Raw genomic sequence first — 15,672 nt, 5'->3', positions numbered from 1 at the left:
GGAGACAGTTAACAGAACCAAGGACAGGTACAAAAAGTGTGAGGAAAGAGCAAAGTACCTGTAAAACAAATGTAAGGAGACAGTTAACAGAACCAAGGACAGGTAAAAAAGTGTCAGGAAAGAGCAAAGTACCTGTAAAACAAATGTAAGGAGACAGTTAACAGAACCAAGGACAGGTACAAAAAGTGTGAGGAAAGAGCAAAGTACCTGTAAAACAAATGTAAGGAGACAGTTAACAGAACCAAGGACAGGTACAAAAAGTGTCAGGAAAGAGCAAAGTACCTGTAAAACAAATGTAAGGAGACAGTTAACAGAACCAAGGACAGGTACAAAAGTGTGAGGAAAGAGCAAAGTACCTGTAAAACAAATGTAAGGAGACAGTTAACAGAACCAAGGACAGGTACAAAAAGTGTCAGGAAAGAGCAAAGTACCTGTAAAACAAATGTAAGGAGACAGTTAACAGAACCAAGGACAGGTAAAAAAGTGTCAGGAAAGAGCAAAGTACCTGTAAAACAAATGTAAGGAGACAGTTAACAGAACCAAGGACAGGTACAAAAAGTGTCAGGAAAGAGCAAAGTACCTGTAAAACAAATGTAAGGAGACAGTTAACAGAACCAAGGACAGGTACAAAAAGTGTGAGGAAAGAGCAAAGTACCTGTAAAACAAATGTAAGGAGACAGTTAACAGAACCAAGGACAGGTACAAAAAGTGTGAGGAAAGAGCAAAGTACCTGTAAAACAAATGTAAGGAGACAGTTAACAGAACCAAGGACAGGTACAAAAAGTGTCAGGAAAGAGCAGAGTACCTGTAAAACAAATGTAAGGAGACAGTTAACAGAACTAAGGACAGGTAAAAAAGTGTCAGGAAAGAGCAAAGTACCTGTTAAACAAATGTAAGGAGACAGTTAACAGAACCAAGGACAGGTACAAAAAGTGTGAGGAAAGAGCAAAGTACCTGTAAAACAAATGTAAGGAGACAGTTAACAGAACCAAGGACAGGTACAAAAAGTGTGAGGAAAGAGCAAAGTACCTGTAAAACAAATGTAAGGAGACAGTTAACAGAACCAAGGACAGGTACAAAAGTGTGAGGAAAGAGCAGAGTACCTGTAAAACAAATGTAAGGAGACAGTTAACAGAACTAAGGACAGGTAAAAAAGTGTCAGGAAAGAGCAAAGTACCTGTTAAACAAATGTAAGGAGACAGTTAACAGAACCAAGGACAGGTACAAAAAGTGTCAGGAAAGAGCAAAGTACCTGTAAAACAAATGTAAGGAGACAGTTAACAGAACCAAGGACAGGTACAAGAAGTGTGAGGAAAGAGCAAAGTACCTGTAAAACAAATGTAAGGAGACAGTTAACAGAACCAAGGACAGGTACAAAAAGTGTCAGGAAAGAGCAGAGTACCTGTAAAACAAATGTAAGGAGACAGTTAACAGAACCAAGGACAGGTACAAAAAGTGTGAGGAAAGAGCAAAGTACCTGTAAAACAAATGTAAGGAGACAGTTAACAGAACCAAGGACAGGTACAAAAAGTGTGAGGAAAGAGCAAAGTACCTGTAAAACAAATGTAAGGAGACAGTTAACAGAACCAAGGACAGGTACAAAAAGTGTCAGGAAAGAGCAAAGTACCTGTAAAACAAATGTAAGGAGACAGTTAACAGAACCAAGGACAGGTACAAAAAGTGTCAGGAAAGAGCAGAGTACCTGTAAAACAAATGTAAGGAGACAGTTAACAGAACCAAGGACAGGTACAAAAAGTGTCAGGAAAGAGCAAAGTACCTGTAAAACAAATGTAAGGAGACAGTTAACAGAACCAAGGACAGGTACAAAAAGTGTCAGGAAAGAGCAAAGTACCTGTAAAACAAATGTAAGGAGACAGTTAACAGAACCAAGGACAGGTACAAAATGTGTGAGGAAAGAGCAAAGTACCTGTAAAACAAATGTAAGGAGACAGTTAACAGAACCAAGGACAGGTACAAAAAGTGTCAGGAAAGAGCAAAGTACCTGTAAAACAAATGTAAGGAGACAGTTAACAGAACCAAGGACAGGTACAAAAGTGTGAGGAAAGAGCAAAGTACCTGTAAAACAAATGTAAGGAGACAGTTAACAGAACCAAGGACAGGTACAAAAAGTGTGAGGAAAGAGCAAAGTACCTGTAAAACAAATGTAAGGAGACAGTTAACAGAACCAAGGACAGGTACAAAAGTGTGAGGAAAGAGCAAAGTACCTGTAAAACAAATGTAAGGAGACAGTTAACAGAACCAAGGACAGGTACAAAAAGTGTGAGGAAAGAGCAAAGTACCTGTAAAACAAATGTAAGGAGACAGTTAACAGAACCAAGGACAGGTACAAAAAGTGTGAGGAAAGAGCAAAGTACCTGTAAAACAAATGTAAGGAGACAGTTAACAGAACCAAGGACAGGTACAAAAAGTGTGAGGAAAGAGCAAAGTACCTGTAAAACAAATGTAAGGAGACAGTTAACAGAACCAAGGACAGGTACAAAAAGTGTCAGGAAAGAGCAAAGTACCTGTAAAACAAATGTAAGGAGACAGTTAACAGAACCAAGGACAGGTACAAAAAGTGTCAGGAAAGAGCAGAGTACCTGTAAAACAAATGTAAGGAGACAGTTAACAGAACCAAGGACAGGTACAAAAGTGTGAGGAAAGAGCAAAGTACCTGTAAAACAAATGTAAGGAGACAGTTAACAGAACCAAGGACAGGTACAAAAAGTGTCAGGAAAGAGCAGAGTACCTGTAAAACAAATGTAAGGAGACAGTTAACAGAACCAAGGACAGGTAAAAAAGTGTGAGGAAAGAGCAAAGTACCTGTAAAACAAATGTAAGGAGACAGTTAACAGAACCAAGGACAGGTACAAAAAGTGTCAGGAAAGAGCAAAGTACCTGTAAAACAAATGTAAGGAGACAGTTAACAGAACCAAGGACAGGTACAAAAAGTGTCAGGAAAGAGCAAAGTACCTGTAAAACAAATGTAAGGAGACAGTTAACAGAACCAAGGACAGGTACAAAAAGTGTCAGGAAAGAGCAAAGTACCTGTAAAACAAATGTAAGGAGACAGTTAACAGAACTAAGGACAGGTAAAAAAGTGTCAGGAAAGAGCAAAGTACCTGTAAAACAAATGTAAGGAGACAGTTAACAGAACCAAGGACAGGTACAAAAAGTGTCAGGAAAGAGCAGAGTACCTGTAAAACAAATGTAAGGAGACAGTTAACAGAACCAAGGACAGGTACAAAAAGTGTCAGGAAAGAGCAAAGTACCTGTAAAACAAATGTAAGGAGACAGTTAACAGAACCAAGGACAGGTACAAAAAGTGTCAGGAAAGAGCAGAGTACCTGTAAAACAAATGTAAGGAGACAGTTAACAGAACCAAGGACAGGTACAAAAAGTGTGAGGAAAGAGCAAAGTACCTGTAAAACAAATGTAAGGAGACAGTTAACAGAACCAAGGACAGGTACAAAAAGTGTGAGGAAAGAGCAAAGTACCTGTAAAACAAATGTAAGGAGACAGTTAACAGAACCAAGGACAGGTACAAAAGTGTCAGGAAAGAGCAGAGTACCTGTAAAACAAATGTAAGGAGACAGTTAACAGAACCAAGGACAGGTACAAGAAGTGTGAGGAAAGAGCAAAGTACCTGTAAAACAAATGTAAGGAGACAGTTAACAGAACCAAGGACAGGTACAAAAAGTGTCAGGAAAGAGCAAAGTACCTGTAAAACAAATGTAAGGAGACAGTTAACAGAACCAAGGACAGGTAAAAAAGTGTCAGGAAAGAGCAGAGTACCTGTAAAACAAATGTAAGGAGACAGTTAACAGAACCAAGGACAGGTACAAAAAGTGTGAGGAAAGAGCAAAGTACCTGTAAAACAAATGTAAGGAGACAGTTAACAGAACCAAGGACAGGTACAAAAAGTGTCAGGAAAGAGCAAAGTACCTGTAAAACAAATGTAAGGAGACAGTTAACAGAACCAAGGACAGGTAAAAAAGTGTCAGGAAAGAGCAAAGTACCTGTAAAACAAATGTAAGGAGACAGTTAACAGAACCAAGGACAGGTACAAAAAGTGTGATGAAAGAGCAAAGTACCTGTAAAACAAATGTAAGGAGACAGTTAACAGAACCAAGGACAGGTACAAAAAGTGTGAGGAAAGAGCAAAGTACCTGTAAAACAAATGTAAGGAGACAGTTAACAGATCCAAGGACAGGTACAAAAAGTGTGATGAAAGAGCAAAGTACCTGTAAAACAAATGTAAGGAGACAGTTAACAGAACCATGGACAGGTACAAAAAGTGTGAGGAAAGAGCAAAGTACCTGTAAAACAAATGTAAGGAGACAGTTAACAGAACCAAGGACAGGTACAAAAAGTGTGAGGAAAGAGCAAAGTACCTGTAAAACAAATGTAAGGAGACAGTTAACAGAACCAAGGACAGGTACAAAAAGTGTCAGGAAAGAGCAAAGTACCTGTAAAACAAATGTAAGGAGACAGTTAACAGAACCGAGGACAGGTACAAAAAGTGTGAGGAAAGAGCAAAGTACCTGTAAAACAAATGTAAGGAGACAGTTAACAGAACCAAGGACAGGTACAAAAAGTGTTAAGAAAGAGCAAAGTACCTGTAAAACAAATGTAAGGAGACAGTTAACAGAACCAAGGACAGGTACAAAAAGTGTGAGGAAAGATCAAAGTACCTGTAAAACAAATGTAAGGAGACAGTTAACAGAACCAAGGACAGGTACAAAAAGTGTCTGGAAAGAGCAAAGTACCTGTAAAACAAATGTAAGGAGACAGTTAACAGAACCAAGGACAGGTACAAAAAGTGTGAGGAAAGAGCAAAGTACCTGTAAAACAAATGTAAGGAGACAGTTAACAGAACCATGGACAGGTACAAAAAGTGTGAGGAAAGAGCAAAGTACCTGTAAAACAAATGTAAGGAGACAGTTAACAGAACCAAGGACAGGTACAAAAAGTGTGAGGAAAGAGCAAAGTACCTGTAAAACAAATGTAAGGAGACAGTTAACAGAACCAAGGACAGGTACAAAAAGTGTGAGGAAAGAGCAAAGTACCTGTAAATGAAATGTAAGGAGACAGTTAACAGAACCAAGGACAGGTACAAAAAGTGTCAAGAAGGAGCAGAGTAGTTGTTAAACAAATGGCTATAATGGTGGCATACCTAATACATCCATTATCCATGGTCTTCAATTGGCAGCCATATTTGTTTTACACCATGCTGTGTTTTTTGTGAAGTATTATATAATCTGTGGACACCCAGACTGACTTGAAATAAAGCAGTGGTTAACTTGTTTACTCACAAAATGCTGTATTTTAACTAATGCGGACAGAGTAGGTTAGTGTTCTACTATGTAGTTATAGCTACTTTATTTATGAATATATTTAATTCATACATCATCATGCATATTTGTCAGCAAAATTTAAGTTTATAAACCATTCAAAACAGCATGTGACATGCTGGAAATGAACAAATAATCTGGCTCTAACAATGCCAGCTGCATCAGGATTTTAAATTGCATACATAAATCTTCGGTCAAAGACGAGGTTTAATATGTCTTTTGTTAGGATAAAACAAGGCTGTTAATGGCATGGACTTGGTGACAGTTATGAATATGTGTAACCTTTTCAGATGGTCACCAAGTGTAACTGGTTTATATTCCATGTATGCACTCTATGAGCATTTAATTTCAAGGAAAATGAGAGGATATGTTTTCACACCTGAGAAGTTGCATTAATTTATTCCTAAGGACCCCTTAGATGGTGGCACATTATAACACTTCTGACCAGCCAAATACATTGTATCCAATCATGTTTTTCTTGTAGGCATGATAGCTATGGTGGCTCCATTCAATTAGAATGCAAACTACATCCTTTCCATTACTGGATACAATGCAGGGTCTACTTAACCAACAGCTTATAAGGACTAGCAGTTGTAAGGATTGCCTTATACCTTTTAATTACATTCTTTATTTCATTCAAGCTTTTTATCTTATTAGTTCTTCAAGAAGTGTGCACTTGTTATCCAGCTCCGTTTCTCTGAAATAAAATGTACTATGTCTTTATTGAGCCACCCTCTTATATCCAAATGTTATTTCCTTGTACTTATATATCTATTCTTCTGAAATGTTACATCCCTTGAGAATATACTTAAGCGATTCTTTCATACCTGCTCAGTTCCTGTCCTCAAGGCTATAAGTGTTATGCTGTTTGTTTACTTCTTTATACGTTTCTTCATGTAAACCACGCATTACTTTATTGTCATCATGTGATCTATAGCAGTACAGTTTATGTTGTAATAATGTTAAGATCTTCAGAAAAGGACACTGTATTCCAGATGGATCTTACCTGCTGTTTTCGATGATGTGTAATATCTTTTGTATTTAATAATACTTTTATTCTATGGCATCATGTTTCATTAGTCATCCTTGCTGCTGTCTCTGACAGAGAAATGTTCTGCTACTTTAAGAGTACATATGGAAGGAAGGAGAGATACCATTTCATGTTTTTTGAGTTAATGTTTTTGCTGAAAATTATAAGTGCATCTTGTTGATATACAAAATTATTGTGCATTACTCCTATATGATGCTACTGATAAAATAGTTTTAAAACTGAATAATGAGGGGTCTTATAGTATGATAAATCTGAGTTATCAGTACACTGTCATTCACCGCAACTCATAAAAGTATCCATTTTGTTTGTAATACTGGATTACATTAACTTGTGTTGATTAGCTAAAATAGTGTAACATTGCAGATACACTTAGTTTCCAGCAGGACTCTGGTAATATGGCAATCATGCATATGGTTTTCCTGGAAAAGTATAGAACTGCAGTCCTCTTTACAGCACACACTTGCCAGAACTGATAAATCAAACATTCCTGAACCGGTAAGCGTTCCTTCAACACTATACTCCAAAAACGAAGAGAAAAAATGAAGAACGCTAGACTCCACGGATTCCTGAAACGCTCACTGCTCACATACAATATCTCAACCACCTGGAATGATGTAAAATGTGTATCAAAACACTCCAACCGCAAATAGGTTGAAAAAAATCTTCATTTATTGTACCATACTTTAAGCACTTTCACTCACTTGACCGTGAGCTTCATCAGAACAAATTTAAAAACAGTGAATACAGTTTAAATACTCTGGCACCAAAACAAAATAAATTTAAAGTGACACAACATCAAAAAATTCAGTGCTAAAATAATCAGTTTTTGCCTAATGTCACCTGTAACATATACTGACATTCAGACATCCTACCAACAAAATAAATAACAATATCAAAATATATAAAAAATATACAAATAAAAATGAAAATAAAATAAAAAATAAAAGAATTCTAATGCATATAAACAAATGCATTCTGACTGATATATAGATCAGTCACACATCCCTTAGAAATATGTATACTACAATCAAGTAACTTATTTGATACATAAAATACTTTTTAAATAAAATATTATATTACAACTACCCACAACATACAAAAATATATTATGAAAAAGATTTGTGAACTACAATGCGTATATAAATCTTCTAATGCATAAACTGATTTGTTCATTTGCCTAAAAAATATGTGATTGAAATAATCTAATGTTTTATATTTAATAATGGCTTTATAGTAATGTGGTCATTAAGCCCCAGGGGTGTTGAGGCGTCGGTGAATAACTGCCACCATACTTCCTTGTAATATAATATTTTATCAGCATATTGATAGTAAACCGATAGATATACATATATATATATATATATATATATATATATATATATATTGTTGCTTAACACATTAGCTATTCAGAGACTGCAACATTACTAAATCCTAAGTTTAAGAGTGACATGATAGCATATTACATTGTAATGTGAGATTACTAATGCATGATTCTGGAGTTTTGGATGTAAAACATAAGACTGTAGTTTATTTGGGCTTACCTTTTTCCCTGACATAAAGGATCTATCTAGCATGGGTGCATGGAGGGAGGCTTGTTCCCTGGAAAATACTTTTTCAAGTGTTTTAAGTAATTTTATCTATTTTTGTATTAACACTCGCATTGTCTTGTGCTTATGGTTATGGGTGTTAGTTACCAAAGAGCTATGATTTTGTCAGGAATGGTTATTAGTATACATGAATAACAGACAGGATGACATAAGTGAGTAATAAGTGTAACATTAAAGTGTCCACCATAGGATGAGTTGAGCTACCTCACCACCCTGTCCTTTATTAATTTCCTCAGCACCCATTCACTATTTATTATTTATACAATTCACATGGGCCTGATCTTTGCACAGTACAGCGATGTCATTGGCAAGCAGCTGGTCATGCTATGACTTTTGCTGCTACATTCAAAACGACAAGGACCACTGCTACTGTAATTAATCAGACAGGATTCCACATCTGGGATAAGGATAGTGCTGGGATGGAAAGGATTCTGTCATCATATAGTCACAGCAAAATAGTCAAAAAAATGTAATAGCAAAATAATGTATCAATTCAGTTTGCTGAGCAAATAAGTGGATTGGAAAGAATAAGTTATTTAGTATAAAAATGTATTGGAGTGACTACAGCTTAAAATATTATTTTTATGTAGTATCTCAAAGGACTCATGAAATCCAGTTTATTTTATTGCTAATTTAATGCTTGTCATGATTTGTAATGTGATAGAGGGAATTTTTCTTTCAACACAGGTCTATATTACAACAATCTTTTCAAAAAGTTGGTCCAAAAAGTATTAATTAAGAACACATTCCTAAAGAAAAAAAAAGACAATGATTGAATATTTTCAGAAAGTACAGAATGTTATCATTTTTGTCCTGGAAAATAATAAATATGCCTTCAGAGTTCATGAGCTTGCTGAAGGAATCTTTATAATATTTCTTATACAAAGTCAGAATAATATTTACTAAGACTGTAGCAAACTGTGGGGGTAAATAAACATTCTCTACATTTTTCCTACAACACAAGCCTCTTTAAAAATATTCTAGTCTGTCTCCTTGACAAAGATATGAGCTATTTATTTTATAGATTACAGGTATATGACACTCTGACCTAATGGGCAAAAATAGGAACAGTGGTTTAGGGATGGATGGATGGATGCATGCATGGATGGATGTAGCCAAAAAGTACTTATCATTAATATTTGCAATCTGCTTTGCCTGACATTCTTTTTCCAAAAGCTTTGTAGAATGAATATTACTGGCCATTCACAGAGTAACTGATAGTTTGATGTCTCAACAATGGGGTGAAATGCTTCATTTTTAGGTCACTCTTGGCTTCATTTTAAGGCCACTGTTGTATTTATTTCTGTGTGAATATGTAATCAGTGGGTGTGCTGATCCAAGGTCACAATTTCAATCATGCCCAATTCATTATTTAACTAAGGGGTACAGATGGTAATAATGGGGACTGTTTTCTTTCACAGGTGGTTTTGGATTTGGTAGCTTAAGACTGGTAAAATCATGCTTTCTGTTGTATATGATCTTAAATGATCATATTATATTATACATGACTGTCAGCTAAGACACTTTATACTTTTTCAATATGTCATTATATTTATTGGTAAAATTTGATTTAACCTAAACTGGCGAAGGACTTTATTTTATTGTTTTCTTGCAGTGTGAAAGAATTAGAGAAAATGTGAGCAATATAATTGTGTTATTAATTCCACCCTCTTGGACTTTCCCAAGACTTATGGAATCTGGAGCCCTCAGTTCCTGTTTTATATACTTCCCACCTAAGCCTTATTACTGAACTGAAAGACTTTAAAGTCCTTTCTGTACAAAATGGTGCAATCTAAATACAATCTGTTGAAACTACTTCTGGGCTATATTGATTACATTGCTGATATTGTAAGACATCTTCATTTAGCTTACAAATGATATTGTGGGGCATGACACTGTGAATATGGACTAAATTATCAGAATCTGGCTAATCAGGATGCTAATACCCTTTGACCCTTTGGATACAAATATGCTAAATGTTGCTTGTCCTAATCCTGAAACTGAAACTTGTCAACAGTTGATGGTTTTGTGCTATACAAGAATCCACTTAGTGACTAAACGTTTCACCCCATACATCTACCCTTTACATTATCAACATAAGTCTGTTCTCATGGTCTTTAGTTTTCCCATTAGCCTTGTATGTACAACAGTGACAATGGTACATTGATGCCCAGATACAGAGCTTCTGTTTGATGTCCTACATTGTTTTTCAGCTGTGGCTCAGTCTTAAAACTTTAAATTTACATAAAGCATTGTTGTTGCATATCTGACAGGCACTAACATCCAAGAACTTGAACAGATTGACTCATCATCTTACAAACTGACTTATCATCTTATATGTAAAGCTATGGAAAGAATTATCATAGAATGATCAATAGAGCTATATTAAAACTCCAGACACTGGACCTAACCCGGTTTGGTTTTGTCAAGATCAGATCATGCCTACTCAACCTGGTCGACTTCTTTGAGAAGGTAACCAAAGCAATGGATGAGGGGAAAATGGTTCTCATTGCCTTCCTTGACTTGACCAAGGCATTTGACATAATACCCCACTTGGGCATTGTTGACAAACTCAAGAGGTTAGCTTCAAACTTGTATGTCACCCAGTGGATAGCCAACTGGCTCACAGACAGGACCCAATAAGTTAGAATCAGGGAGTTCACCTCTACAAAGAGGTCAGGGAGTCCACCTCTATGAAGAGGCCAGTCACAAGTGGAGTTCATCAGAGATCAGTCTTTGGACTGCCGCTTTTTGGCATTTACTTCTTTGAAGTCAAGCCCAATGTCAGTTGTCACTGGGTGACCAAATTTGCAGATGATTGCAAATTAGGAGTTGTCATTGAATCCCCCACTGGCACAATATTCTCCAGTTGGGGCTGACACAAACAAATAACTGGTGTCAGAGCCATGGACTAAAACTGAATGCCAAGAAATGCATAATAGTATCCTTTGGGAAGTCATCCACCCCTGGTAACTATCCTATTGACAACATACTCCTTAGAGTTGACCCAGCAGTCAGGGACTTAGGGACATGCATAGATATTAATTTAGCCTTTGACCATCACTTGTCTACAGTAGTGAGGAAATCATTCTATGTTGCACAACTTATAAACAAAAGTATGTCATCTAAGTCCAAGGTCAAGGAAGTCATTGTTCCACTGTACATGACATTCATCAGACCTATCATTGAGTACAATGCCCCTTTTGGTATATACCTAGTCAGGATATCCAACAATTGGAACAGCCACAGAGGCTCCTCACTAAAAGAATACAGGGTATAAGTAACATGTCCTATGAGACTGCCTGTAGGATCTATCCCTGTATTCTGTCTCCTACAGGCTATTGAGGGGAGATCTGTGCCTGGCATACAGGGCTTTGTCAGGCCTAACACTGCTGAACCTTCTGTATATCCACAAAAGGTTCAATCACCCACCTCCTGGCTAACCTTTTGGATATGAAACTCAACAGATACATTTTTTTTTATTTATTGACATTTGTTAACTGAGTTGATCCTGCTGGGCTTGTGGCACATTTTCAGAGGAGACCCGAGGAGAAAAGCTCCAATCAAAAAGGTGATATACAATTAAAAAGCAGAATACACTATTTCACTAATCACAATATTTAAAGCAATAAATAGAAATATCAAGAATAATTTTGCATGTTGATTATACCTCCCAACCGTCCTGAATTACTCGTTTTTTACCAAATTTTGGGGTCCAAATGATGGGGTGCCACGATTCCCAAGTGACACCCCATCATTTCTGATTTTTTCCCACTTTATTTTTAGATTTCGCACTGTTTTGGCTGACGTCATCCCGTGCACAATGACGTCAGTACAGTTGGTACTACCAGCCTATTGGAATTAAGCTCTGCACACATTTCCGGCTGCTGGGCTGTTCAAATGCTGCAAGTGGGCTTCTGCTCAAATGCCAGCTGCCTGCTTTTGTTCAAGTCTCCTTTTCAAATGTTATCCGGACGTTATGTGGAATGAGACCGTCAGTTTGGATTTAAGGTAACGGGAGGAACGGCTAAATGCTGCTACTATTCAAGTGCGTTCGAACAGAGCTTGTCAGTTTTAAGGTAACAAAGTGGAAACTTAACTTCAAATGCTGCTGCTTGCAAAGGAGTTTGGATTTTAAGTGTGTGTGTGTGTGTGTGTGTGTGTGTGTGTGTGTGTGTGTGAGTGTGCGTGTGTGTTGCACATATCTGTTAAACTGACCTTTGTTGTCAAACTTTATTAATCTGTCAAAGATCTTGTCCATTGCATTTCACTCACCTCTGCAGTTATACTTGTAAGAATCTAGTAACATTGATACAAAGCAAAAGGACTTCATATATGAAATCTTAGATTAGAAAAGTATATGAATTGCAAAAAGTAAGAAATGGAGAAATCAGTTGAAACCCAAATATTTTTCGCATATACAGCTTAAAGGCTATTTGTTTATGACTTTTGAAACTCTATAAGATCTCATTGTTGTAATCCAGTTACGGCTTTCTTAATATGCAACTGTTAATGCTAGTAAAAGATCTCATTGTCATATTCCAGTTACTGTTAATGCTAGTAACAGATCTCATTGTCGTATTCCAGTTACTGTTAATGCTAGTAAAAGATCTCATTGTCGTATTCCAGTTACTGTTAATGCTAGTAACAGATCTCATTGTCATATTCCAGTTACTGTTAATGCTAGTAAAAGATCTCATTGTCGTATTCCAGTTGCTGTTAATGCTAGTAAAAGATCTCATTGTCGTATTCCAGTTACTGTTAATGCTAGTAAAAGATCTCATTGTCGTATTCCAGTTACTGTTAATGCTAATAAAAGATATCATTGTCGTATTCCAGTTACTGTTAATGCTAGTAAAATATGTCATTGTCGTATTCCAGTTACTGTTAATGCTAGTAACAGATCTCATTGTCGAATTCCAGTTACTGTTAATGCTAGTAAAAGATCTCATTGTCGTATTCCAGTTACTGTTAATGCTAGTAAAAGATCTCATTGTCGTATTCCAGTTACTGTTAATGCTAGTAACAGATCTCATTGTCATATTCCAGTTACTGTTAATGCTAGTAAAATATCTCATTGTCGTATTAAAGTTACTGTTAATGCTAGTAAAAGATCTCATTGTCGTATTCCAGTTACTGTTAATGTTAGTAACAGATCTCATTGTCGTATTCCAGTTACTGTTAATGCTAGTAAAAGATCTCATTGTCTCATTCCAGTTACTGTTAATGCTAGTAAAAGATCTCATTGTCGTATTCCAGTTACTGTTAATGCTAGTAACAGATCTCATTGTCGTATTCCAGTTACTGTTAATGCTAGTAAAAGATCTCATTGTCGTATTCCAGTTACTGTTAATGCTAGTAAAAGATCTCTGTCATATTCCAGTTACTGTTAATGCTAGTGAAAGATCTCATTGTTGTATTCCAGTTACTGTTAATGCTAGTAAAAGATCTCATTGGCGTATTCCAGTTACTGTTAATGCTAGTAACAGATCCCATTGTTGTATTCCAGTTACTGTAAATGCTAGTAAAAGATCTCATTGTCATATTCCAGTTACTGTTAATGCTAGTAAAAAATGTCATTGTCATATTCCAGTTACTGTTAATGCTAGTAAAAGATCTCATTGTCGTATTCCAGTTACTGTTAATGCTAGTAAAAGATCTCATTGTCGTATTCCAGTTACTGTTAATGCTAGTAAAGGATCTCATTGTCGTATTCCAGTTACTGTTAATGCTAGTAATAGATCTCATTGTTGTATTCCAGTTACTGTTAATGCTATCAAAAGATCTCATTGTCGTATTCCAGTCACTGTTAATGCTAGTAAAAGATGTCATTGTCGTATTCCAGTTACTGTTAAAGCTAGTAACAGATGTCCTTGTCGTATTCCAGTTACTGTTAATGCTAGTAACAGATCTCATTGTCGCATTCCAGTTACTGTTGATGCTAGTAACAGATCTCATTGTCGTATTCCAGTTACTGTTAATGCTAGTAACAGATCTCATTGTCATATTCCAGTTACTGTTAATGCTAGTAACAGATCTCATTGTTGTATTCCAGTTACTGTTAATGCTAGTAAAAGATCTCATTGTCGTATTCCAGTTACTGTTAATGCTAGTAAAAGATCTCATTGTCGTATTCCAGTTACTGTTAATGCTAGTAAAAGATCTCATTGTCGTATTCCAGTTACTGTTAATGCTAGTAAAAGATCTCATTGTCGTATTCCAGTTACTGTTAATGCTAGTAAAAGATCTCATTGTCGTATTCCAGTTACTGTTAATGCTAATAAAAGATCTCATTGTCGTATTCCAGTTACTGTTAATGCTAGTAAAATATGTCATTGTCGTATTCCAGTTACTGTTAATGCTAGTAACAGATCTCATTGTCGAATTCCAGTTACTGTTAATGCTAGTAAAAGATCTCATTGTCGTATTCCAGTTACTGTTAATGCTAGTAAAAGATCTCATTGTCGTATTCCAGTTACTGTTAATGCTAGTAACAGATCTCATTGTCATATTCCAGTTACTGTTAATGCTAGTAAAATATCTCATTGTCGTATTCCAGTTACTGTTAATGCAAGTAAAAGATATCATTGTCGTATTCCAGTTACTGTTAATGTTAGTAACAGATCTCATTGTCGTATTCCAGTTACTGTTAATGCTAGTAAAAGATCTCATTGTCTCATTCCAGTTACTGTTAATGCTAGTAAAAGATCTCATTGTCGTATTCCAGTTACTGTTAATGCTAGTAACAGATCTCATTGTCGTATTCCAGTTACTGTTAATGCTAGTAAAAGATCTCATTGTCGTATTCCAGTTACTGTTAATGCTAGTAAAAGATCTCTGTCATATTCCAGTTACTGTTAATGCTAGTGAAAGATCTCATTGTTGTATTCCAGTTACTGTTAATGCTAGTAAAAGATCTCATTGGCGTATTCCAGTTACTGTTAATGCTAGTAACAGATCCCATTGTTGTATTCCAGTTACTGTAAATGCTAGTAAAAGATCTCATTGTCGTATTCCAGTTACTGTTAATGCTAGTAAAAAATGTCATTGTCATATTCCAGTAACTGTTAATGCTAGTAAAAGATCTCATTGTCGTATTCCAGTTACTGTTAATGCTAGTAACAGATCTCATTGCCATATTCCAGTTACTGTTAATGCTAGTAAAATATCTCATTGTCGTATTGTGTTACTGTTAATGCTAGTAACAGATCTCATTGTCATACTCCAGTTACTGTTAATGCTAGTAAAAGATCTCATTGTCGTATTCCAGTTACTGTTAATGCTAGTAAAAGATCTCATTGTCGTATTCCAGTTACTGTTAATGCTAGTAAAGGATCTCATTGTCGTATTCCAGTTACTGTTAATGCTAGTAACAGATCTCATTGTTGTATTCCAGTTACTGTTAATGCTATTAAAAGATCTCATTGTCGTATTCCAATCACTGTTAATGCTAGTAAAAGATGTCATTGTCGTATTCCAGTTACTGTTAATGCTAGTAACAGATGTCATTGTCGTATTCCAGTTACTGTTAATGCTAGTAACAGATCTCATTGTCGCATTCCAGTTACTGTTAATGCTAGTAACAGATCTCATTGTCGTATTCCAGTTACTGTTAATGCTAGTAACAGATCTCATTGTCATATTCCAGTTACTGTTAATG

At 36.0% G+C, this 15,672-nt stretch overlaps 2 protein-coding genes across 4 annotated transcripts in view; both read left to right on the top strand.

The window, feature by feature from the left end:
• The window catches only part of LOC122817210, an 8,134-nt gene extending 3,032 nt beyond the window's left edge, over positions 1-5,102 (top strand). For 2 of the 3 annotated variants that reach the window (XM_044090424.1, XM_044090425.1), the window contains exon 2: positions 28-5,102. In XM_044090424.1, the coding sequence (XP_043946359.1) occupies positions 4,078-5,079 (1,002 nt within the window). In that variant the 5' untranslated portion in view covers positions 28-4,077 and the 3' untranslated portion in view covers positions 5,080-5,102. The remainder of the gene's footprint in view (positions 1-27) is intronic. The other variant, XR_006367167.1, reaches the window with a different exon arrangement.
• Positions 1-15,672, top strand: part of ANGPT4 (angiopoietin 4) — a 1,038,655-nt gene that overhangs the window by 199,417 nt on the left and 823,566 nt on the right. The window lies entirely within an intron of this gene.

The sequence above is a fragment of the Protopterus annectens genome, chromosome 12.part0, assembly GCF_019279795.1.
Source record: "Protopterus annectens isolate FY-2018-M chromosome 12.part0, PAN1.0, whole genome shotgun sequence".
Lineage (NCBI taxonomy): Eukaryota > Metazoa > Chordata > Ceratodontiformes > Protopteridae > Protopterus > Protopterus annectens.
This window is presented reverse-complemented; position numbering and strand designations above follow the sequence as displayed.